Source organism: Artemia sp. Qi Xiang Cuo, chromosome 1 (genome assembly GCF_049724085.1).
Source record: "Artemia sp. Qi Xiang Cuo chromosome 1, ASM4972408v1, whole genome shotgun sequence".
Taxonomy (NCBI): domain Eukaryota; kingdom Metazoa; phylum Arthropoda; class Branchiopoda; order Anostraca; family Artemiidae; genus Artemia; species Artemia sp. Qi Xiang Cuo.
This window is the reverse complement of record NC_142794.1, coordinates 9201488-9228394: the sequence shown is the minus strand read 5'-3', so window position 1 is coordinate 9228394 and position 26907 is coordinate 9201488. Positions and strand designations below refer to the sequence as shown.

Genomic DNA, 26907 nt, shown 5'->3' with positions numbered 1-26907 from the left:
TCAGGGAGGAACTTTCCAGAGGAAATTTTACACTGAGTGAATTTTCCAGAGTTCCTATACGAAATTCTTTTTACTTGTCTCACTTTCTCTCTGCCAACTCAGTTTTACATGGGAAGATGTTTGGGGGGAATTTTCTTCAGGGTTGGAATTATCTAGAGGGTTTTTCCATGGGGGAATTCTCCATGGGTGAAGTTTGCACTTCACCCACTTTCCACTGGAAGAGGGTGATTTCTGGGATAATTTTTCCATGGAGGGAGAGATTTCCTGAACGATTAAAAAAATTATCAGAAATTAAAATCCTTTTCAAATGAAAGTGTGCCAAGGATAATTTTTCAGGCGGAATCGTCCCCAACAATTTGGGGGGCATTTTCAGCGAGAAAGGAATTACCCTGGGGCAGTTTTCTGGTGGCGGGGGGATATTTACACAGGGCAAATTTTTCTTGTAGAAATTTTTCATGGGGGGGGGGAGGGGAGAGCAACTTCCCATGGAGAGGAAACCGGATTTTCCGGCATTATTAGAAAAATGATCAGAAATTAATTAAAAGAGTTGTTTTTCCCTTAAAATGAGGAGCAACATCAAAACATGAAATAAATAGAGAATATTCCGTATCTGAGGGGGTTTGCCCCTCCTCATTGCCTCGCTCTTTACGCTAAAATTTAACTTTTCGTCCCAATTCCTTAACAACGACTCCTGAAAAACAAGTGACATTTAATTAGAATAAGAATTTTTTTTAGTACGATTTTTATCTTAACCTTTGCGCTAAGAGCAAAGTATTGAGGAGGGGACAACCCCCCTCATATACGGAATAATATCTTTTGTATCTATTTTTACATTAAAAAAATTCCGCTGCTATTGGGATGGGTTATTCTTAACTTACATTTTGTTACCACGAACTGTTTGACAACTTAAAAAGCATTCCTCTATTTAATCGTAAAAATTCCTTAGATACAGGAAATTATCCAACTTAATAAATATCCTATTGCTAGTATATATTTTTCTTTTGCCCTAACGGTAGGATAAACAAATTTCCCTGTAGCACATATTAAAAGAAGCTCCGTTTTATTGTTTATGAGGAAAAGTCAAAAGCGTATGAATGAAAAGACAAACTTGATTTGGGAGAAGCATTGTTAGATTTCTGAAAAAAATATTATGTTTACAGAAGGACATTGTATAAGATCAATTTCACAGGAAGTGCAATAGTCTGTTTTTTCTCCAGGCAACTTCTTATGAAAGAAATTGTAATAGAAGCTTTGGAAGGGGCTCATTGAATTGGAAACTGAAATTTCTAGTTATCGACTAAAATATTTATCTTGTTAAATTTTATCTATTCGATGCGATCACACTCAACACGAATAAATGCATTGACAAGATATTGTTGGAAAAGTCTTCCACCACAATGTAAACCATTAAAACTTGTCTGACGCAGGTCAGGTGTTACAGTTTGCAAAGAAAGGCTTTTGGTATGTTCGAGTCTAAAAGCGATACGATACTGTCCTAGTTCAAGCCGTGCTAAATGACATGCATAAGGTGATAGAATTTGCATACCCATGGTCCATCCTGACCTTTCAGCTGGATAGAACAATGGGTAGGTAAAGTTTTTACAGAATGGTCAGTATGTTTTAAACTTACAATATTTTTGCCCTTTGTTTTACAACCATTTTATTTAGTGGAAAGCTATGATCAGCAATAGAAGGAAGAACTACAAATACTTCATTACACGCAGGAGGGTTAAACTGTAATCGACACCATTTGGCAGAGTAAAAATAATCTAGACGTTTTGTGGGTGTTGTCCCAGTGAAGCAGCACGTTAACTCAAATAATCCTCCAGTTCTCGCACCCTCATATAACCTTTGGCATAATTGTTTTTGTTTCGCCATATTTCTTCTAGCACATCTATTAAGGTACGCAGGATCCCGTAATTTAAAGAGTGTGCCTGGCGTTCGCCAACAGTTTCATCGAGGTCTATAAATTGCATTTGGTTATATGAAGGTGGTTCAAAATCACCATGAGTGGTTTAGTTGGATGTTCTGCCAAATTGCTTCTCTTATAAATTTTTCCAGCTATTTCGAAGCTACGAAAGTTATTAATATTAATCTTTTGATCATCGCTTACGTTGCATGAAGCTAAAGTGAAACCTGAGTTTAAGTTTTGGATTCATTGGCGGAGCTCATTAGAGAGCGTAGAACGAAAAAATAAACCAAATTTTTTGGAAACTGTCGAGATAGCAATACAATTCGGCCTTACAAGCAACAACTTCAAATGATCCCGTTTGTTTTTCACTCTTTGTTCAGGGAAATAGACGACACCACAGTAAATACATTCAATGTTGAAGGGTCAAAATGACTTAAAATTAACACTTGTGGTGTTTACGGCATCTCTGTAGGTTAGTACTGGGTTGTGTGCCATAGCTTGTAGCTGTCGGACACTGCGACAGTGTTGTTCTTCTAACCATAGATTGTTTTGTGTTTCATGATTGTTTTTGATTCCGTTTGATTCTCGCTTTTGCTTGTCTTCTAACTAAAGATATTTCTGGGATTCTAATCCACTTTTGATTTGTTTTGATCCATGTTGTCACATGTCTTATAACCGCATATTTCATTGTGCTTCATTTTGTTTTTGATTCGTTCCGTTTCTCATTGTCGTATGTCTTCTAACCACAAATTTCTTTGTGTTTCATTTCCGTTTTTGATAAATTGTGGTCTTCGCTTTTACTTGTCTTTTAATCAAGTGTTGTTTTTTTTTTGCTTCATTTTCGTTTTTGATTCGTTGTGATTATTGCCTGTCTTCTAACCAAATTTTTTTATGTTTTTTTTTTTTTAATTCGTTATGATTATCGCTTTTCCTTGTCTTCTAATTGAAGATTTTTTTTTGTGCTTCATTTTCATTTTCGATTCGTTGTGACCCTCGTTGTGGCACGTCTTCTTTCTGATGCTTCACTTTCGTTCATTAGACATTTTTTCAATGCCAATTGGTTTAACTGTTTGCATTGGTCTTATTACGTTTGATGGTTCAGGTTTTTCATTTTCAATAATTGTGGATTTGTGTTTCTTAGGTCGTCCTTTACGAATATTTATTTTTATATAATGAAGAAATAATAGTGTTTATATTTAAATACTAGTGAAATATTGAAGGTATATAACACCTTTTATGCAATGTCTTACGTCAAGTCAATGTTATGATGTTATTTTTATATGACGTCACTATTGACTGTGACATGTATACAGACTTTTATATTAGTGCATGACGTCATTGATATAGTGTCTGATGTCTGTTTTTTCTATTTAATGTGATGTCATTTACATTAAAAATGTCTTTTTTCAAAATTTAAAATTCCAAATGAATTTTTGCAAACTTTTGACCTATATAGATTTTTCCATAAATAGGTACACAATTATTGTTCACTGTTTAATATTATGTGCATATAATTACTTATATCAATAGTTCCAAGCTAATCCCTAATGTCCAGCCCCCGAAAATGGCATGATGCTATACAAAGGCTGCTTTAACGCTGAAGCTAAGATAGCACTATTTATTAAACAGAGAGATACTTTCCACGAACATTTGGACACTAAACTGGAGGGTCTAAAATTTGACAATGTAAAAGATGGAATGAATAATTTTCGGAAAATAGTTTGTGAATTAGAAGACTATGTAAGGCACGAGATAAACTTGGTGATTCTTAAGGAGCATTTGTTTTACCGAGCTTTTTTTCTACCAAGTTTTTCTTTAAGGCTTAGAGGATAGTATTGCGACGGGCAGACTGAAAGGTAAGAAATCGCTGTATAAAAGAAACGTCAACGGCAACAATGCATCCATCCATTGTCTCTACAATAAACGAACAGTAAAATAAAGAATTGTTAATTTTAACGCCTACGCCGAGAATGTGGTCTATGAAATTAAATTAGATAAAAAAACAAGTTTTTTTGTAACTTAAAGTAAGGAGCAACATTAAAACTTAAAACCATCATACATTATTCCGTATATGAAAGGAGCTGTCACCTCCTCAACGCCTTGCTCTTTACGCTAAAGTTTTTCATTGTTTAAAAAAACAGAATTATTAGGAAGAGTCTAATATAAGAGTAAAGAACAAGGCATTGAGGAGGGGACAGCGCCTTTCATATACGGAATAATTTCTGTTCGTTTTAAGTTTTAATGTCGCTCCTTACTTTCACTTTAAAAAACCTGTTTTTTTATTCAATTTTGGACGTTTTTAAATTAATGCAGGTTTTGATTTTGGCTCACCGCACATGAGTAATTAAAAAAAAATGAATATTTATTTTACTTTTATTTGGTTAAATGGCTTCCTCGAAAGTTTTGATGTTGCTCCTTACTTTCAGTTGAAAAATTTGTTTTTTTATATTTAATTTCTAATCGTTTTTTTTAAATAATGCTGGGAAATATGGCGCTCCCTTCATAGCAATGTTCCTTCCCCCATGAAAACTTCCTACATGGAAGGATCCTCCAACGTAATTTTGTCAGGCACGTAACTTTTGATGGATAGGACTAAACTTGATGATACTTACATATTTGAAATCAGAATAAAAATCTAATTCTTTTGATGTATTAATAAAAAAAAAAATTCCACAAAACAATTCAGAAAAAAGTAAAGAACTCAATTAAACCAAAAGTGAGCAAAAATAAAATAAAATAATCTACCAAACTTGAAACTACCACAAATCACCATTGACAAATAAATAAAACCCAAAACGAACAGAAATTACAATAAATAAACAAGTCAAACTCAAAACGAGCAGAAACTAACATGAGTAAAGCTCACAACCCCTATGCCTTCCCAAAACCAGAACATAATTTGCACTTTACTGAATTTTTTTTTTCTTTTATAACTTTAATAAATCAAATAATATTAATATTTTGATTACTAAATATCAGTATATGTATATTAAACTGACAATGCACATTCACTTGTGGCTTTGGGAGAGTGTGCTCCTCAAAAACATATTTTCTATCTGGAAATCAACTACACTGAACAAAATGGCTATCTCAAAATTTTGATTGGATGTGTTTCGGGAAATGGTGGGTGTAGAAGGGGCTGTAGTTGCCTTTCGATCACTTTCGACTATTAAAAAGGGCACAAGCCACTCCAATTTCCAATTGAACGAGCCCTTTTCGAAGTTTCTACAACAACTTCTTCGATACAAAGTGCCCTGTTCTAAAGGAAAACAATAATAAATAATATATTGTGCCAACATCGTTCTTGTATGCCCCCAGTGCATAACTTAAAACCCTTGCCTTGAGGGCTGTGGGGGAGTTTCCCCCTCCAAAACATAATTTCTATCTGGAAATCAACTACGCTGAACAAAATGGCTATCTCAAAATTTTGATTGGATGTGTTTGGGGAAATGGTGGGCGTGGAAGATTTTTTAGTTGCATTTCAATCACTATTAAAAAGGGCACTAGCCACTCCAATTTAGGAACGAAAAACAAAACAAAATGTAGTAGTGCATTGTGCCTATATCGTTCTTTACTTAGGCAGCGCGATTGCGCTGCCTGTGTTCTATTTGTATCAAAATTCCGTTTTTAGAGTTTCGGTTACTATTGAGCCAGGTCGTTCCTTACTTAGAGTTCGTTACCACAAATTGTTTGATAAAATTGTATACATTCGGCACTTTTCACCGTTGACGACTACTTATGAGAGACTGTATTTTCATAGGTATGTCACAAAAAAAGGAGATTGGAAGTCATAAATGAATTTCTTTTTCTGGGAAGGGAGAGGGCAATTGTAAAAAATAAAATAATAGATAATTTGAAAAGGAACTGCCTAGAAAATTCAAGAAAGTATTCAGTGTCAGGGAGATGGACCGAAATTTTCCCCAGCCTTCGGACCTAGAAAAACCAAAGCCTATTTATCATAAATAGAAATGAGTGTTAAATACAATTTAGGTGCCTTAAACTAAATACTGTTTTAACAAAATTTGAGTTCATTTACAATAAGAAAAGGTCTACTTTTTAAGATATGGATTAGGAGGAAGAAGAAGGGCCCTCAAATTTACACTGGTCAGGGCCCAATCTGATATGGGACACGTCCAATGAGTTATAAACCTTCTCCGAGTAAAGGGTTAAATTGCATGGTGACGCAGAAAACTATCGTGGGAGATCTTCTACAGGAGGGCAACTACGGCAGGGCGTAATATCCACATCTAAGGACAACGGAAACTCCAAAGGGCTGTCTAGACCCTGTTGGGGTACCTGCAAGACTGGGAAAATTGCAGTCAAGTCTGTTCACACTTGAGGAGTTGCACCCCTTGAAAAAATTATACTCGAGTAAACGACACGGTATTTGCACTGGATTCTGATTATTTGATATTTCTTCTGGGCTTTGTCTATTTTGGTGGGTGTTTTAGGGCTAAAAATACCTCTTCCTATCTAATTTATCTACTATGGGTTGTCTCTTCGTAGTAGCATAATATATGAAGGTGTGAATATATAATGAGTAGGAGTAATAGGCATGGGATTGTCTGTGCAGGATTTCGACTCTTGTTGATAGAAGAGCACCGTCAAGCGCTGAAAACCATTTTGTGACCAAGATGGGCGAAGGATTTTACAAAGCCTCCATTCAACGGAAGGGCCAAGGATTTCTTGCTCTCCGGTTCTAAGCTGGCTTTAGAGCTTCGGTATAAACTTGAGAAGATGTGTTGGTTCCCGTCCTGCACTGGTTTTGTGACCATTGATTTTCCTGAGGCCAAAATAATTTCTAGGATTTAAACAATATAAAAATTGTAATGTTACAAAGTTTAAAAAACCACTGTATAACTATCTTCAGAAGTTGCTGATGGTGTCTTAGAGAAGAAAGTTAGGAACACAGCTAGAAATATTAGTGAAAATGGTTTATGTTTAATAGAGAGTAAAAGGGGCTTGTACAAGAATTACCTGAGTCATAGATCATGTCAAAATAAGGGGAATATAAAGAAAGCGGAGAAAGAATTAAAGTATGAACTAAAGAGGAATGAAGTGGAGGCCATGGATAAAATTGCTGGGGATCTAAAAGATGCAGCTAGATGGCATAATAGTAAAATATTGTACTGGGATGTTAATAAATTGAGAGGGAGTAGTCAATTTGGACTTGTCCCAATTAAAGATAGGAACAGGGCTACAGTTAGTGATAAAGAAGTGTTAAAAAGAGATGGGCAGTACAGTTTGAGAATGTGCTAAACCGGGATAGAGTTACAGGAAAAGATATCTAGGAAAATTAAAAAAATTGTGACAACTTGGATGTGAAGGATGATTAATTTTGTGAGGAAAAATTAGTGACAGTACTAAAAGGATTAAAAAAGTATAACGCCCCAGGAGCTGACAGTGTGGTAAATGAGTTTCTTAAATATGGTGGTTATTAGGTTAGAAATAATTTACTGAAGATTATGAAAATTATTTTTGAAAAAGGGGAAATATGAAGCGAGTTTAAAAAAAAAAAACTATCTAAACCCCTATATAAGAAAAGCGATAAGAGTTAGTCTGGTAATTCTTACGGCATTAGTCTGGTTCGTGTTAGATTGCAAATTACTTCGTATGATGATACGTTTTAGACTTAAGATGCTTTAGATAAGGTTTTATAAGAAGAACAGTGCGGTTATAAGAAGAGTAGATGATGCGTCGACCAAATTTTCACTCTGAGGTTAATAATTGAGAAGCATTTTCAGTGTAATACGTTAAATCATGTGTTTTTTCCAAGACCACACTGCCTTTCTACGACGAAACAATAAACATTCAAATGGGGATAAGTCCATTTATTAGACAGTGAAGACAGATACAAAAGTCTAGATATTTCCATCACATATACAGCGATCGTCATCAGAAGAATAAGTGCAAGTTATGTTCTGGTCTTGAGAAGACATAGGGGTTATCAGCCCTACTCATGTTAATATTTGCTCGTTTAGAGTTTGACTCGGTTAATTATTGTAATTTCTGTTCGTTTTGGGTTTCATTGATTTATTGATGGTGATTTATGATAGTCTTATGCTTGGAAGATTACTTGACTTTGTTTCTACTCATTTTTGGTTTAATAGAGCTCTTTACTTTTCTTTGAAAAACTTGTTTTGTGGCAAAAGTCTTTTTTTTTAATTAGTCCCAGTTAAAGATAGGGATGATGCCCCAATAAGTCATAAGGAAAGAGTTAAAAAGCGATAGACACAAAATTTTGAGAATTATTTGAACATTTTGAGAATATGCTGAACTGTGATAAAGTTGCACTAAATAATTTAAAAAAAATGGAAAAGATTGTGACACCCTGGAAGTGAAAGAAGACTTGTTTTACGAGGAAGACTTAGAGACGATTCTAAAATCGTTAAAGAAAATAATAAAGCCGTTAATGCTGATAGTTTAGTAAAGGAGTTTTTTTAATTTAGTGGTTATCAAGTTAGAGATAAACTGCTTAAGATTATAAAATTGGTTTTTGAAAAATGGGAAGTAACTAGTGATTTTAGGAAAACTTCAATAAAACCCCTTCACAAGAAAGGTGACAAGAGTAAAATTTTTGGAATTGGAGTACTTTTTGGACTTGGAACTGCTGTAGATAAAGTTTTGAGACAAAAGCAGTGCGGCTGTAGGAGGGGGAGAGGATGTGCCGACCTAATTTTCACTCTTAAATTGATAATTAAGAAGTACCTGAGTCATGAAACCCCTTTGGTCCTCAGTTTTATAAATTATGATTAATCGTTGGATGCAGCCTATAGAAGAGCCTTAGTGTAGGTCCTATCTTTGTATGATAAACCAGCTGAATACACTAAAACAAAGTCATATCCAGGAGGGAGTGGTTTTAACCCCTTCCCCTGAATTTTTTTTTGACTTGTAAAAAAGTACTGAAAATTCAAACAAACAAATTCGTGATGTGTTTTGTACAGTTTTTTTGTATCCCCTGAAAAAATGCCCCCCCCCCCCACACACACACAAACAAAATCCTGGATACGCCATTAAATTTATTAGTGCTTTGTACGCAAATAACATTGCTTTGGTTAAAGTAGGAAGTGAGGTAATTAGCTGGTTCCGCATAGAATCAGGAGTAAGTCAGGGTTGCGTTCAAAGATGTTTTACGAGGAATTGTCTACGGAGTCTTTTGGTACCCGTCTGACTGACCGTATTTCAAACAGTAAGCTGTACGAAAAACGCGGTTCTCTAGGGATGTAATGAGAGAAAGATTGATATAGCTTGGATACGTTCTGCAGGTGAAGGGTAACATACGCCAAAGATCGTCCTTTTCGGCCGACCATCTAGGGTGAAATGAAAAGCAGTCCGTCCCCGGATAATGTGGTATAAGGGTATAATGAAGGATTTAAGGGAAAGTGGAGCTTCTTGGGAGGGTGTGAAGAAGGAGGCTTTGAGTAGATTGGGATGGAAGAAGACCGTTTGTAGCTGTGTTGGTCTCGGGCGACTTTGTGCTGCAGCAAGTTGTTAGTAGTAGTAGTAAATTATGTTTGAATTTAAATTATCGGACATTGACTACATTTTCCTGTTTAAAAGTATATATCAATCGCTTAGTGTAATATCGCTTATATATTTGAAATCATAATTTCAAAGATGAATCGAACTCTCTTGTTCGCATTTATTGGAGTTTCAATTCCCTAAGTGGGATTTCTTGCCTTCTCTGAACACTTGAAAAAGTTAGCTTGAAGTCTACAATGGCCAACCGTTTGTTAGGTGAAGAATGGATATTTCAAGAATCGAAGTTTTACGTTATTTTTACATTTCAATTTTGGTCTATGATTGGCACCGCTATCAATTATAGAATTTTTTAAAATCTAGGCGTATCTAGGGAATATTTTTCTCATTATTTGAGCTCATCCAAAATATAATTTTAATCAAAAATAAATGGAAGTGATTATTCTTCTCTGAGCATTGTTTTCTTTATACAGACTGATATTTTATATCGTCTACCAAGATAGTCTCTTGTGATGGTAACTTCAAGCCAAATTCTAATCTTCAGCCCAGAAAACAATTGTGTGACATTTTGCAGCCTGACACTTACCAAAACCATAAATTCAAGAGAGCACTTTTCACACGGTTGCCAACCCTAGGGATTCAACACTTTTTCTAGCGTATTTTTTCTAATCATTTTATTTGGGTTAGGGGTTTTTATTGAATTTTCGAAGAACCTAGCATTTTTTTACTTTGTTACTAATTTTCTTAGAATTGTAACAACGCCACAAAAGCATATGCTCTTTTCGTGTCCGTGTAAAAGACCTCCTATTTCATACGAAAAACTAACTTAAGAAATTCCTATTGACGTAAATAATCGAAAACTACGCTTTTTATACCGGTTACAAAAAGCAGGTAAATTTTAAGTTAATGATAATTTTGACGGGTCTATGACATTTTGCCTCGTGACTTGAGGATTCAGTTTATACTTCAGAATATGTTCCCTTCGGGAGGAGGTAAGAAGGCTTCAAATTTTGTGTCGGGTTGAAGAGGGTTAAAATGATTTTCTTCTACCTTGACAGCTCTCTTGGCAGATTCTCCTCTGCCTAACAGCTCAATTTTTTTTCTTTTTTTTTTTTATTTGACATGCTCTTTGGCTGTGCAAATAAAACTAATAAGCTTTTCTTAAAATTTACACGAAATGAAGTTAGGTCTCAAATTGAGTTTAGATTAAACTTATCACTTATGTATATTCCATAGCACAGTGTCAAAGATAAATTGAACTCTCTTGTTAGTATTTATTGGAGCTTAAATTCCCTAAGTAGGATTTCTTTTCTCCTTTGAGCGCTTGAAAAAGTTAGCTTGCAGCCTACCATATCCAACCACTTGCTAGGTTAAGAAAAATATTTCCAGAGTGAAAGTTTTAAGTTATCTCTGTATTTCGTTTTTATTCAAAGATTGGGACCAATATGAATTATTTAATTGTTAAAATCTGTTCATAGCTATGAAATTTTTTTTTATTTGGGTTCGTTGTTCACGACATAATTTTAACGTCGAAATAAAAAAAAGGGGGATACAATTCTTTTTTCTCTGAAAGTTCCCTTTCTTTTTAAAGGCTGAGGTAGTCACCTTCAAACCATTTCCTCTTTGTAAGAAAAGAGTGAGCCGCTTTCTTTTTTTAAGTCTTAGGGAGCAGAAAGGCTTTTATAATCCTAAAAGAGTATTCTGTTTTTTGTGGTAGTTTTGTGTTTTCGGTTTATTCTTGAAGTTGATCTTACTAGTTGAACCTACTATTTCAATTATAGATAAGGCATAGAGAATCCTAGTGGATGTTCTACAAAAACGCAGAAAAACAAACAGCGTAAAGCAATAGGGCATTTTTAAGGCAGCGAAACTTCATCAAACCTTAAATGAATATTTTGGCTGTATAAGCAAAGGCCGTCCTCGATGAAACACTTATATAAATAAAATAAGACTTGCAACAAAATGAAATGTTTTAAGGCATGATTAAAATTCGTTAGAGTAATGATTCTAGGACAGCTTTAATTTTAGTTTTAAAGATCACGTTTTATTTTAATTTGTACTTTATTTATATAAGTGTTTTGCTGAGGACGGCTGTTTATGTATTTATCCAACTACCAGACGAAAGGCTTATGAAAGCCGCATATTTTGAATTATTGCTCAGCAAGGTAGAAAAAGATCGTGGCCGTTCCATGTTAAAGCCCTCCTTGATAAAGCCGGATTTTCATACGCTTGGAATGAAGGTCTTGGTCCAACAGGCGATCGAGAGGAAATTTATCAGAAGCTAAAAAGGAGGATCAAGAGATCCAACCCTGGCATGAACAGATCCGAAAATCTGAAACCTTGCGCCACTATTCTAAGATAAAAGAGTCTTTTGGACTAGAATGTTATTTTAAACTAAATTTGCCACAAGAAAACTTACGTCTGTGGTTCCATGTCCGAGCGAATAGTTTGCCCTTAAAAAGTAGTTTAAAAGTACTTGAAAGAAATGCTTAAGGCCCGAGATCATGTTTTAATTGCTCTTTACGTTGTACTGAGGAAGAACATTTGCTCCAATTCTTGACGGTGTGCCAGGGGCTTTCAGGTTTGAGATTGAAGTATTTAGGTGACGAGGAAGTGTCTTTTCCTGGGATCCTTAAATCTTCATCCCGGGAGACGATTATAGCAGTGACTGAATATATAAAAGGGGGTTTAAAAAGATGTAAATAATAGGTTTAAGGTTTTTGTTTGTTATTAGTAGTTATACCATTTATTTAAGTGTATTTTGGCTGTTGTCTTGTACAACCATTGTAATGTTTGTGTATGGCGAAGCAGCTGAATAAATATCTATCTATCTATAAAGCCGAAATCTTAATGTAAGATTTAAACAATTCTAACAGTCTTAAAAATTCCCTATTGTTTTACGTTCTGTTTTTACGATGGAAAGGCAGTGTGGTCTCTATCGTTATTTACACATGGACAGAAGATCCAAAACTTGGATTTGGCAAAACCAAGCTAGGAGCTCGAGCCTGACTGCAGATCCTTGTCAAGTGGAAAAATAATTGTAAATTCTAAATACTGGCCTTTTTCTCTGGAAATATCGCGTTCATACAGTGGCAAGTCAAAACTCAGAAATGAAAGCCTAATTTAGGAACAATCTTCTGTGCTACCAATCTCAGTTTGGTCAAGAATTTTGCCAACAAAATCAAATCAGAAGCTGTTGCAGATTACAAATTTTAGAAGCTTTTATTTTTGAAATAGTCAGCCTTATAAATTCTTCACGGCTATTAGAATTCTTCACATATTAGAATTTCCGATGTATTTTCAAGAATATTTACGATTTTTTGGGGGGATTTTTTTCCATGTTCAAATGAATATGAATCTATACGTCGTAATTAGAAAAAGGCCATACTACAGCTGAGGCTTTTTCCCCTTTTAAATTGTTTGTAACAAACCTTCTTTTGGCAGAAGGTCACTTCATTGGAAAGAAAATGTTCTAACCTCTTCGTCCAAAATTATATCTGGTTCCGTTTAAAAATATTTGGATCACTAATCATGTTTTTGTCTAGCTTTTGTTACAAGCGTATCTTTAATCTGGTTTAATGTGCCGCATCTCTGGGAAATGAAGGTAATAAATTTTCTTTTTTTGCCGAGACGCTCAAGAAGCGAAAAGCTCAACGTAACGTGATGTTTCTAATACAAAATTTTGAGATTTTTGGATTTGACCGATAAAACTAAATGAGTAATTGTAATAGTTAGCTTCAAGATTTGTTCAGTAGTTTTAAGTTTATATATTAGTTAAGATTTAAATGTAATTGAATATTTAGAATGTATGGGGTTTATGTTTGAATATATTTTTAGGGAATATAAAATAATATAGGATTTTGTATGATTAAAAAAAAATTATAGAATTTAGATTTGAAGACTTTGAGACTTAGATTATAAAGTTTAGATTTGAAGTCTTAGATTCAAAGAGTTAGATTTGAACTAGTGGAATTTATTTTATGCACTGAGGGGGATTGTGGGAGGGGATACGATTCACCTGGATTGTGGAATGTTTGATTTTTGGAAAATTTATTTTAGGATTGTTGCAGCTACCCAATAACGTGAGGCCCAGCGAATGCGGAATATGATGAAATTTAATATCAATACAGAATGCAATTAATATATTGCATTCACATCTATGGGAGATAGGATTAGAGATTTGACCTACTAAAACAGAATCCCTAGTGGCAAACAATAACAGTGATTTTCGGCATCATTCAATTAGGGTGGGATCACATAATATATTTCATAATGATTCCTTTGAAAACCTTGGCTTGCCTTTTGGCCTGACAATTAAAGCTACGCGGGAGTTGGTGTTATCGTCAGTACTGGGAAAACTTAGGAAAATTTATGGCCTGCTAGTCAGGGTGAAAGGTCGTTTTGATAAACAAACACTTTTTATAATTTATAATTCAATGTTTGCACCTCATGGATTTTCAATTGTTCCATTTTTGAAATTTTTAAGTAAAAGTGATAAAAAGTGATAAGTAAAAGTGATATCCGCGTGTACTTTTCTGGTTTTGTGAATATTTTCTTGGAATTCCACTATGGTTTAGAAATAGATATATTATACGAAAATTTGAATATTTGATATTACTATTAAAATGGATCAACAATACGACCGATTTTTTAGACGATCTAGAGAAAATAGAATAAATTTTCCCTTAATTGTCTCGTTTAATGGGATAATAGGTTTGTCGCCATTGCTTTAATAAAACAGCTATTTATGCGTTATGTATTATGAGTGTTTATGCGTTACGTTTTACAAGTGTTTTTAATGTTATGCACTAATGAGCTAACATAAGCTATTTATTATATATTCATTAGTTATTATGAGCATTATGAGCTACTTATTGTCGTCCTTTTCATCAGAAGTATAATCTTGTATTTTCAGTTTTCTTTTCATTTATTTTCCTATACTCCTCTGTGTACATCCACGTATGTATAGAGGGCATAAATAAATTATTATTATTATTATTATTATTATTATTTGAAAAAAAATTGGTGTTATATATTTTTTTTTTTTATTTATGTAAATGTAGGAAACATAGTTTTAAAGTGTTTTAAGAAAAGTAAAAGTATTTTAAAGTTCAAAAATGTATATATTGTAAATTTTTAGTTTAATGTTATATATTATAGACCTAATGAATGGAAGCAGCCCCTTGCCGCCGTGGGTACTAGAATATGAATTTTGAAATTGTTGTATCGTTAATTAATGGACGGAGAATTTTATGAATGGGGAAGTTATAAAAAGATAAAAAAAAGATAAAAAAAGATAAAAAAGATAAAAAAAAAGATAAAAAAAAGATAAAAAAAAGGAAGATAAAAAAAAATGTTTTTAGGAAAAAGGTAGATAAAATGTATTAGGAGAGCAAAAATTAGGTATGTGAGGAATGAGAAAGGCAGAAAGCAATGGAATGCAGGTTAAGAGGTAAGGTAGATAGGTAGTAAAGTAAAGGAAATGATAGTGAAATAGTGATGAATTAGATTACAATTGAGCAGGGAGTCTTAGAGTAAAAAAATGAAAGAAATGAGACTGGTTTTTCATTTTATTTTCAGGAGTGCGAAGGGGCAAAAGCAACACCCGGTTGGATTCTAGCCATTGCATGAAGCGTCGCCAACCGATCATCAGGAAGACGAAAGAGAGGAGGGAGTAACCAGAAAGGGAGTTAAACCCAGGATGTTTCAGTATGGACCAAAGAATGCTGGATAAAGGAGAGAAAAAAGAAGAATTTAAAGAGTGAATTAGAAAGGGATTTTGTATATTTTTGACATTATAGTCTATTTTTGAATTAAATAAAAAAAAACTAAATGAGTGAATAATCATGTCTTTTCAAAAGTACATCTTTTTTTAGAATCGGTAAAGATTTATAAATTTTCTAAGTAGGCCCCAAGATCTGGGAGGAGTTTCCTCCTTCCCTCCAAATTTATTAAGATATTATGTGCTACGGTTGCTCATAGGATTTTTTTTTAAGCTAAATCACTTGTACATCTTTACGAATTGGACATCCGGTTTCTTTAAGGGTAACAGCCTTGGGTAACATAGACAAAAACCAGTATATCGTTTAAAAAAAAAGAAAAAAATAAGCCTATATATTGTACTGAGCCACTTTTTCAATAACAAGAAGGGTAAAGTAAATTCACAAATTATAGATGGCAGTATATGTGCTACATGTAAAAACCTAATATTCAAATTTATAGTTTCAAAATTGAAAATATAGTTGTAACTAAAAAAAAAAATAATAAAAATTAGTGTTCTATAATGTTCTTACGACCTGCTTCCATTCGTAATGTTAGTCATGGATGTTCAATGACTTTAATTACAAGTTATGGGGAGAAACGAACGCTTACCGAAAATTCGTTTATTGTACCGGGAGCTAGGCGGCTTTTCCGCCGGCCCCCGGCACTCGGCACACGGCAGGCTTCTATATAGATTCTCACTGTCGCTTTTCTTGTATATGCAGACAATTTGAGCCTTTTCTTGATGTCTTGGCGTGCAAATGGACCTTAAATTAGAAGTGGTGCCTTTGTATAATTACATTTTTTTTATTGAACCTTTAACTTTTGCCCCGGCCTGTCTTTTGTTATTATGAAAGACATATCGCCGAACCATTGTTTCTTTTAATTGTTCGGGTGGTGGGACAAAAATTCTTCTTTGGCCTTGGCTTGTCATTTGTAATTAGGAAAGACACATAGCCGAACCTTTGTTCGCTTTAATTGTTCAGGTGGTGGGACACAAACTTCTTTTTCTTCCAATGATTTATCCAGTAAATTTTTTTGATTTTCAAAGGCACGGTCGGTATTGATGACCTTATTTATGTCAAAATTCATAACTAAATAATCACCGCTATCATTATCAATTTGTTTGCTTCGTTACACCTCGGCTTATCTTCCGTCATTTTCAAATACATATCGCCGAACCTTTGCTTGAAGGCATTGATGACCTCATCCATGACAAAATCCCAAACTCAATCATCATCGCTATCATTTTCAATTTTGAGACATTTTGATTCTCGCTGTCGAGGTTGATTATCATTGAATCGCTGCTCATCATTTTCACTTTTGACTCCCTCGCTTGCTCGGTGTCGTATGTCTTCTAACTGCGTGTGTCTTTGCTCTTCATTATCATTTTGACGCGTTAGTTCAGCTGTTGGTCCCAAGAATCATTATTTATATTTGGTTATTTCGGTGAATGCGGTCTCTTTAAAAATGGCACTGAAAAAAAATTAAAACTAAGTTCCTGGTGTCACTTGCCTTAATCTGCGGGGTAGGTTCCCTGCCTGCGATCATGAATTACCGCCCTCTCACCTTTTGTGCCTTAAGCATGGGAGAAAACTTTTGCATATTACAAAACATATTTTTCTACCGTAGGAAGGACGTTATCACCCTTCAGAACCTATATTTTAATTTATTCTGAATTTGGGAAATTACAGATTATTAAATATCTATTTCTCCCTCCTCCATATCCCCTTCTATACTTGTCTGAAGGCTTATTCAAAGTTGGACAATTATGACATAAAATACACTTTTCGAGGTATGAGGACACCCCCCCCTTCAATTTATACAGTGACCCGTCGACCCTCCTCAATAATACCTGATGAGCATTTATAGGTAACTGCACACAATTCAATTAAACATTAAATGAATCATTTCATTCCGGGGATAACTTTAAAATAAATGTCTAAATTAACATTCACCTTGTACGAACTATGTTACTTTTTAGGACTGAATATACCACGCGTGGCATTACTGCCACTGAAGCTGGGAAGCTGAATATGTAGTTTTCCTTAAGTCGATTGGCCATCTATGAGTTTTCAATTGATTGTAACTTAGTCCTGTTAAGGTGAAGTTAAAGTTTCGTGCCACAAAGTGGCAGAAAGCATCAACTTGTTGTGGTGTCAAATCTTTTTGACTACTTAAAAATGACACAAGATTTTTAAATTTTTGTTCGATTGACACTTTGTTCGAGTTCCACAATTTCGTAGAAAGGAGTTACAAATCGTTATAATAAGTTGTCATGCTCAAATCGATTGAGCAAGTCTTATAAGAAATCATTTGCCCTTTCAGGGTTGTTTTTCCCCATTTCAAAAACTCAGGCAGATTTTCTGAGGCTCGTAGTTTTTGATGGGTGAAACTTAGTAAATTTTATATATTCGGAACCAGCATAAAAGACCGATTCTTTGTTATATGGATTGTTATTAAAACTCACTTTCGAAGAGTTTCGGTTAATATTTCCCCGAGTTGCTCCTTACTGTTGTTACGACGGAGCGTTAAATACATATCAGACACAAATAATGAACAAATTGCTTGATAAATAAATTGGATGTATTCCCAAAAGAGTAGATCAGGTTAAAAAAGAAGCAAGATAAAAATGAAAATGCCAAAGCAACGAGCCTTCAATTAACGGGCCAGTTGCAAAAATTGCACGTCAGTTGGCATCAAAGTACGTCAGTTTGCCGTAAAACAGACCAATTTGGCAACATAGCTTAAATTAGCGGATGAATTATTCAATAATTTTAACGGACGCAATGTTTCTATGTACTCATCACTTTCGAATGCGAATGAGAAATAGTAATTTGAAATACTTTCTTAGTTAAATTAAGTTAATCGGGGAAAAAAACTATCAATTTAGATAGCTAGAGTTCATTTTATTTTCAAATTATCGTATGAAATGTAAATTGTGTTCTGTCTCAGTTTATGGACTTAAAATGAAAATAATAAACTACAATTTAAAAAATATATCAAATTTTGGATGGAGATAGTGTTAAGACTGAAACCGTGACATAAAATTGAGCTTCTTCCTTCTCTAATAATAAGTGGTACGAGCACTGACGATTAAAACGGCGATTTAACTTTCTTTTTTACTTTTTTGTCATTTTTACTCATTCTGCTTACTAGAATATGGTTAATTTTCTGAAAGGGATATTTGATCGCAATTGGATATTTGGGTTTCTAGGGATACTTGGATTTTAGAGATATTTGGATTTTAGGGGTATTTGGATTTTAGGGATATTTGGAACAAATAGTTTGTGATAAATTGGATGTGAAGGAAGATTTGTTTTCGTGAGGAAGAATTAGCGACAGTACTAAAAGGATTGAAAAATATTAAGGCTCCAGGTGCTGATAGTGTGATAAATGAGTTTCTTAAATAAGGTGGCTCTGAGGTTAGAAATAAGTTACGGAAGATTATGAATATTATTTTTGAACAAAAAACCAACAAAGAGAAAAATCTCTAAAAAAAACAAACAAACGAGACTGTGGCCAGTGGAGAGAAAAGGAAAACAACAGAAACAAAACAACGCGGATATTTCGCCTGTATACAAACACGGCGTTTTCAGCACTAAAGACACAAAAAAAAAAAAACAACCAGAGAAACCAAAACCCAAATACAACCCCAACCAAAAAAAAAACAACAAAAATGTACAATCGGCGCAAACTAATCCACGTAGTGAAAAGATGCTAATATAGAGTTACTTCAGTTAGGACACCAGAGTAACTGAGGAAAAATAAAAAAACTGTAAATTACTTTAATTATTCAGTTGCGAAATAATCCTTTTGTTAGCTATTACTGAAGCAAATCGTTTTGGTCTAACAGGTAAAATAGTCCCCTGGTGATTATTTAAAATCTTTACTCCCTTATTGACAATTGATTTACTCTTTAGAAGGTTATCATAAATTGGGTCAATATTTAAATTACCCGTGTCCCTATTTATGGAAAGGTTAGCAAACATATGTTTTTTAATTTCTATGGCTTCCCTGGCCCATTGGGTGTACCCCTTATCATTAGAAATAGCCAAGGCTTCATCAAATTTTACAAAATGGTCTGGTTGAAGCCAAATATGCTCTGCTAAAGCTGAAACGAAAGTTTCTGGAGGCTTGCTTAATTGTAGGGTTTTTTCTATTGAATTACGGTGTTCAATAAACCTTTCAACAAATTGTTGGTGAGTCCTACCAATATAAAACTTACCACAAGAACACGGAATTTTATACACCCCACTTACTAAATTTCCCCGAGTTAAATCCTTACCAGAACTAAAAAAACTACTCATTGGCCTCAGCGATTGGAAACATGTATCAATACCAAATTTACGTAAAACCCGTAAAACGCCTTGTTTGTAGACAGGCGAAATATCCGCGTTGTTTTGTTTCTGTTGTTTTCCTTTTTTCTCTCCACTGGCCACAGTCTCGTTTGTTTGTTTTTTTTAGAGATTTTTCTCTTTGTTGGTTTTTTTTAATGGCTGGCCGGTTCGGCTTAAGATCTTTCATTAATTTTGAAAAAGGGGAAGTACCTAAAGGTTTTAGGAAAACCTTAATTAAAGCACTGTATAAGAAAGGGGATAAGAGTGAGTGTCGTAATTATCGAGACATTAATCTGGTCTCTGTAGGTAGCAATTGTACAATTACTACCAAGGCAATTGTACAGGATTTGGGTGTCAAAGAGACACAAAACAAAGACCCATGTTAGCGTAGCTTTAGTTTAACATAATTAAATACTTTTTTAAAAACTCGTGATTTGTGTTCACTTTATAAAATGTTTTCTTTGATGGTTTCCATCAAATGGAATCCTAGCTGCATCCTTGAAAAAAAAAAAGAAAAAAAAATATACTGAGAAAAACCTTTGGATGAACAACACATTCATCGTCTTCTTAGGTCCTATTTCTATATCCAATGTCCTTGCAGAGTTTCTTTGATTATTCACACATGTATTGCCGGCTATTAAATTCAATAGTGAAACAGATTGCGTTCTTATATCATACAAATGACGGTTTAGAAAAGAAATGATTCAACTTTTTATGGGTCATAAACAAAGGGTAAGAGTTTCTCTTCAAGCCCGAAGAATTATGAAATGAGATATTTGACAACCATGGAGCATAATAAAGTCAAATTTGTATATTGGAACATCTAACCTGGTTATTTCACGGATCCATGCCAATAGATTACGAAAGAAGTCAAGAAAACCCTTGAGACATTTTATCAAGAGGAGTGTTAATATTGTTGCAGTTAACCTTTGTGAGACAAAATGTGTGCATAAAAATGATTGACCGTCTAGGGTGTCCTTTAAACATTTTTGCCTCTCAATTACTCGGACTATATGTCTTGGCTTTTTTTCCTACAATTAGTCATGTCTTGATGCCTACTGCAAAATACTTGATTTTCAATTCAAAAAGTAGAAGAAAATGAAAAAGGTTCTAAAGAAATAAAAGCATGTTACATTACCTCTACTTCCTAGTAGGTCCTTATAATTTTCCGAAGTTTAAATTAAAACATTGGTAGCATAGGTGCCGGTTTGTCAGGCTCAAGATTTAATTTTATTAGATGACTATGTCTCTTAGTGTCGTCTAGCAAACAGTTCGGCTGTGACATTAAAAATGTGACATATGCCATTTTTGTGACTTTTCAGGAGAGCCAAAAACGGAAAAAAGTTTGTCGGCTGTAGTCGCTCTGAAGGATGAGGCTAACGAGGATAAAAGGAACATATTCTAAACCAGCTTTTTATGTTCTTTTTAGTGGTAAAAATTAAATTCAAGTACTCTGAGCGAATTCAAAATTATTTAATTTAATTGTAAATATCTCCTTTTTCCTTGATAAAAAAAAAGGCGACACATGCTTGATCACCATGTTATCGCTCCACAAGATAATCTTCTTCTGTTATTCTAAATTGCAACTAGAACTGATAAAAAGACATACGCCTCTTAGAGGCTTATAACTCTGTTTATCTTAGTAATGGTACAAGATAGGGAAATTCTGACTGCACCATTCGATTCCACGTGCTTAGTCCACCCATGACAAATACATAACTCATTTTCGACCTAAATGGCATATGTTGCACTTTCAATTACCACAGCTGAGTTGTGCACGGAATTAACCCTTGACAGGCCACTATATGAACGAATACCAGGAAAAATCTACAACGCTTCCCATGTAATCTCTAGGTCAGACTATTGACGAAAAATTTTATTTTTGCATGATTTATTTAAAATTGCCAATTTTAGACCATGTTGTAAAAATACGACATTAGCCTCTCGAGTATATAAAAATGGGGCATTTTCACTTGGTGTGGAAGGCTTTAAAACAATTGTTTTTGTCAGTAAGGCACAGTGGAAGGTCACATTTTTCGCATTCAAAAGTTGTATATCCTGATTTGCACTTTTGCAGCGGCTCTGCTTCTCATTCTTTTTTGGCCAGTGATCAAGTCCTTCGGCTTGAACAGATATAGCCGGTCAGATTGGATTGTGACTTCGAATGGGGCTAGGGCTGGGACTATATTCAACATCTGCCGATGGTCTACCACGTTTACGTTGGGGTATCACACGCGCCGAGGCATACAACCCTGCAGCAACTTCAGACCTGAAGGCTCTCAAGATCATCGATTCGTCTGTCCTTGAAGTCAGTGCTTTGACGTCTGACCTGAAAAGAAGCCAGCTATTGCAGACTGCTGTGTCAATAAGCCACCAGAAGATTCTCATATACCATTTTCGTGTCCGAAGATTAGTTCGGCACATCTCCGCCAGCATGTCTGCTAAATCTACGCCACCCATATGAAGGTTGTACTCATAAGCAATGGCTGGCCTTGAAACTTCAACCCTGGATTTATCCTTAACATTCCAGCGTCTGCACGTATCCTGTGGCGTTATTCCTGCATACGTTGAATCCAAGCAAACCGTGTTGTTATCTAACCATTTCACTACAATAACGCCAGAATGAATGTCAGTCCTGTAATCTGACGTTCCTCTCTCTCGTTTCTTCATTTCACCATCTGTGAGGAGCGGGCAGCTCTTCAGTCGTGCTTTGTTCAACGTACCAATACAAGGGAATCCTTTAATTTTGAGCAAACTCATTACTTTCAAGCTCGAAAACCAGTTGTCAAAGTAAATCTTGTAGTTCATTTTCTCTGGCAAGGTACTCATCAGACGTAAAACTATGTTGCCTCCGACTCCAAGATCTGGCTCTATGTCATCTTCAACAAGAGTGCCCTTCCCTTGGTAAACCTCAAAATCATATACAAAACCTGAAACACCAGCTCTTGTGAACACTTTTATTCCCCACTTCGTCGGCTGTTTTGGTAGATATTGTCTCAAGTTGCTTTGCCCCTTGAAAGGAATCATTTGCTCGTCAATTGAATGGTGTTCTTCGGGGCTGACTTCAAGAAACTTGTAACAGATATGACTCAGGACGGGTCGAATCTTGTATAGCTTGTCAAATCCTTGTTCTCCAGGTTTCTTAGCTTTATTGTTGTCGTTGAAATGGAGAAAACGTTTGATCTTGTCAAACCTTTGTCGGCCCATCTTGTCGGCAATTTGAGGGTATCTGGTGGCTGCTTTCCAGTGCATTCGATAATAGGGAACTTTTATCACTCCCAATAATAGAATAATGCTCATGAAAACTTTTAGCTCTTCGGCAGTGAGGCAGAGGTTGCATCCCTCAGTTTGAAGTGCAAAGACGTTACTTTGTTCAACTATCAGCTCAAGAAGTTCATCGTCAAAGAATTTTTGGAAGTATTTTAGTGGAGTCTCCAAGATGCCCGCAACTTGGCGAGGATCTCCTTTCCAAGACAGATCCACTTTTTCTATCTCTGCTTTTCTCCAGTCGAATTTTTCTTGGACTTTCGATTTATTCTTTGATTTTCCAGTACTTGTTGTTACCGGTTGCTGTTGCTGACTGGAGGGTGGAGTTTCTCCCGAGTCATCGTCACTGGGTTCAGTGTTAGCCTCCACGTCATCATGTTCCAAGAAGAAGTGGAGATTGTCCAGTAGAGGCAACAAATCTGCATCAGGATCATCGATAAGATCTTCTGGAGACAGGAAGTCTGGATCATCGTCATCATCATCGTCGGACAAATCAGACAACATGTCTTCTCGAATGTCAAAAATATACTTGGCCGCCTCTTCTGCGTCAATTCGGCGATTTTGAGCTCGTTTTCTTAGTCTGTCGTAAGATTCCGCCATCTAGAAAGAAAACAAAAATTAGACATATGAAACACCCTGTCTACTCAATGATCCACCAATCCTGAGGGGTGCTTTGAGCTACTATGTAGGAGGGACTCCTCCTACATAATAGCTGATGTAAAATTATATTGTTTTCTTCACCCTTTTATTTTCTTATTTAGTTGTTTGTTTCATAATTTTGAGCCACGAACGTCCGATGTTGTATTTTTACAACAGGAGGAAGTTTATCTTGCTACTGATCCAAATTCTTGCTTATTTCGTGAGTTTCAACTACAGTAATTCTAAACGGTATATATTTTATACGCATATGACATACAAGGAATCTTCCACTTTTTCGTTTTGTTTCCAGTTTCTAGCTTAGAAACTGCCTACCTTTTTATTCTTTTTTCTTATCCCTTGGTTCGGTGACTCACTGTTTAGGCCACATGTCACACAGCAGCTCCCCAAAGGTATCAATAGACTGCCAACTTTCAGCCCCAACGAAAGATGTTGATAAAAGCAGTATTTTTTTACAGCAAGATGGCAGTCCAAGCTCGAAAAGTGCAGATTTGTTTTTTTTACAAAAATTGCCTGTGTAGGGTTAAGTAAAAAAAAGATTGGACAAAAAGGAAATCACTCCAAGACATTTGTAATGACAAATTATGGCACCGTTTAGTTAGATGAAGGGAGGAATACTCTTGCAAGGTCAAATACCTAGAAGGTAACGGCAGGAATAAAATGCAATTTAATCCTATCCCGCAGGTACGAGAATCATATTAGGCCTGAATAAAGTTACTTGTGCTAGTTTTAACTCTTTTTCTAAATAAAAAAAGGGAAAACCTGCGATTGAAATTAAATGTTCACTCTCTTTATTACAGTGGTAATTGTATTATAACTTAATTCATTCAAGTCCTGATTTAATTATGTTTTAACTAAGTAAATATACGGCTTTCATCTTTAACTGCCTCCCCCCCCCACTCCCTAAATATCAAGGTTATTACAAAAGAAAATTATTACGAAGAAATACAGTATGTGTTAAACCTTAACTTCTTTAGAAACACACCCAGTATATTTTTTAGAGTTAACTTTCAAGAACGTGTATCTTAGGTAGCCATTTTTTTCTTCGTTTTTGTTTGACAAGGACAATTTTTCTTATACAAGAGAGTCAGCAGCAGCCGAGATGCAACAATCAAGTAAATCCACAACCATTTTAGGAAACTGCAATTAATTGTCACCGGGAAAGACTGTTATCAGAGAAATTGCTTTTGGGAATAGGAAACTTTTTTTCTGTACTAAGAGGGTGGTTAGAACGAAACTAGGAAACAATTCCGTTCATATCGGCAATGAACTTTTATGCAAACATGAATAAATATTTTACTTCTATAATATTTTATTCTTTTGGCTAATATTTTACAGTGATTTCTGAAACATGAATGAAATAAAATCTAAGTGAGAAAGTGTGACAATTTTATATTTTTTTTTCACGGACTGGATGAAAAAAACTTTGGGCACATTTTAATGCCCAAACTGTTTATTCTCCATGAGCCTTCAGATAAATGTACAAAGAGGTAGGGGGGAGTAGGAATCAATTAAAATATTTCTCTATGTAGCATAAAATACTACAGTTGGTAGACATTCCCTTGTCTACCAACATAGAGGTGGAAAAGGCGAGGTAGGCCATCATGAACCCCGGCAGGAAATTTCTTTGGGAGGTGGTAAAGGCTACTAGGATTTTGTTTTTTCGACAATTTTAATCGGTAATATTTTGTTTTTCTATTTATATGAAATATTTGAATGTATTTAGGCATGTGTATGTGATGTGTTTATCGACCAAATAATCCTATTGTAGAGGCTGTGATGGCTCCAGCCACGTAGAAGATTAAAAGTCTCACATAATTTCCATTCATGTGAACAATAATACCCCTCTTTGGTCAACTAAAATTCTGTTGCAGAAATATTAATAAGAAATTAATGAACAAAAATACCATTCACCGCAAATATCAAACAGTTCGTGGTAACGAACTGTAAGTAAGGAGCGACCCGGCTCAATAGTAACCGAAACTCTGAAAAACGGAATTTTGATACAAATAGATACATCAAAAGAATCAAATTTTAATTCCGATTTCAAATATATAAGTTTCATCAAGTTTAATCTTACCAGTCAAAAGTTACGCGCCTGAGAAAATTTGGCTGATTTTCAAAAAAAGAGGGAAAGACCCCCTAAAAGGTATAGAACCTTAATGAAAATCACACCATCATATTCAGCGTATCAGAGGACCCTACTGTAGAGGTTTCAAGCTCCTATCTACAAAAATGTGGAATTTTCCATTTTTTGCCAGAAGAAAGATCACGGATGCGTGTTTATTTGTTTTTTTTCTTTTCCCCAGGGGTAATAGTATTGACCCAGTGGTCCTAGCATATCGTAGGAGGGCTCATTGGAAAGGAAATTAAAAGTACTAGTGCCCTTTTTAAGTGACCAAAAAAATGGAGGGCAACTAGGCCCCCTCCCACGCTAATTTTTTTTCTCAAAGTCACCCAATCAAAATTTTGAGACAACCATTTTGTTCAGCATAGTCAAAAATCTGATAAATATGTCTTTTACGATGACTTAATCCCCCACTGTTCCCATGAGAAGGGCTGCAAGTTATGAACTTTGCCCATTGCTTACATATTATATTGGTTATCGGGAAGTATACAGACATTTTCAGGAAGGATTTTTTTCTGGTGGTGGACGGGGCTGGAGGAGGAGGTTACTCGGGAGAATATTTCCGTGGAGGATGTTTCTTTGGGGTAAGGGACATTTCTATGAAGGGGGCGCCGGAGTTCCAAGCATTATTTAAAAAACGATCAGAAATTAAATTTAAAAAAAAACAAGTTCTTTCAACTGAAAGTAAGAAGCAACATTAGAACTTAAAACGAACAGAAATTATTACGTATATGAGGGGGGTCTCCCCCAAGTCAATAACTTGCTCTTTACGCTACAATTTTTTTTAGTGATTTAAAAAGAGCTATCTATTCTAATTAAACGGCCTTTGTGATTCAGGGGTTTGTGAATTAGAAGAATTTTTAACTTTTAACGTAAAGAGCGTGGTATTGACTAAGGGGAGAACCCCCTCATATACGTAATAACATATACGTAATAAAAAAAACAATAAAAAAAAAACAAGCGATACGACTCAATAGTAATCGAACTTTTAAAAACAGAATTTTGATGTCAATAAATGTATCAAAAGAATGGGCTTATAATGCTGATTCTAAATATATAAATTTTATTAAGTTTAGTATTACTCATCAGTAATAATCAAGGTTATACTTCTACGAGACATATAGCAATTTCTATGTTATTCTATCGCGCCTCTACACCTTTTCAAAGAGATTCAGAGCTCCCTCACATAATGGAATTTGAGGGTTGATAAAGTGAAATTAAGTCACCATTCTAGTTTTTCTAAACCAGTATTGCCTATAACTTAATTTACGTAGACAATGAACGATATTAATTAATGTTTTGAATAATAGGAGTGTGAATGATTCTAATTAGTGATTGGATTGTATGAAGGTGGACAAAAAAAA

General features: G+C 34.9%; 1 protein-coding gene across 1 annotated transcript in view; it reads right to left on the bottom strand.

The window, feature by feature from the left end:
• LOC148955990 (uncharacterized) overlaps window positions 1-22698 on the bottom strand; it is a 34331-nt gene extending 11633 nt beyond the window's left edge. The window contains exons 1-3 of the mRNA XM_089088824.1: window positions 22341-22698; window positions 22091-22229; window positions 15764-15918 (exon numbers count right to left, since the gene is read on the bottom strand). Of these exons, the coding sequence (XP_088944950.1) occupies window positions 15764-15918; window positions 22091-22229; window positions 22341-22698 (652 nt within the window). The remainder of the gene's footprint in view (window positions 1-15763; window positions 15919-22090; window positions 22230-22340) is intronic.
• Window positions 22699-26907: the final 4209 nt, after the last annotated feature.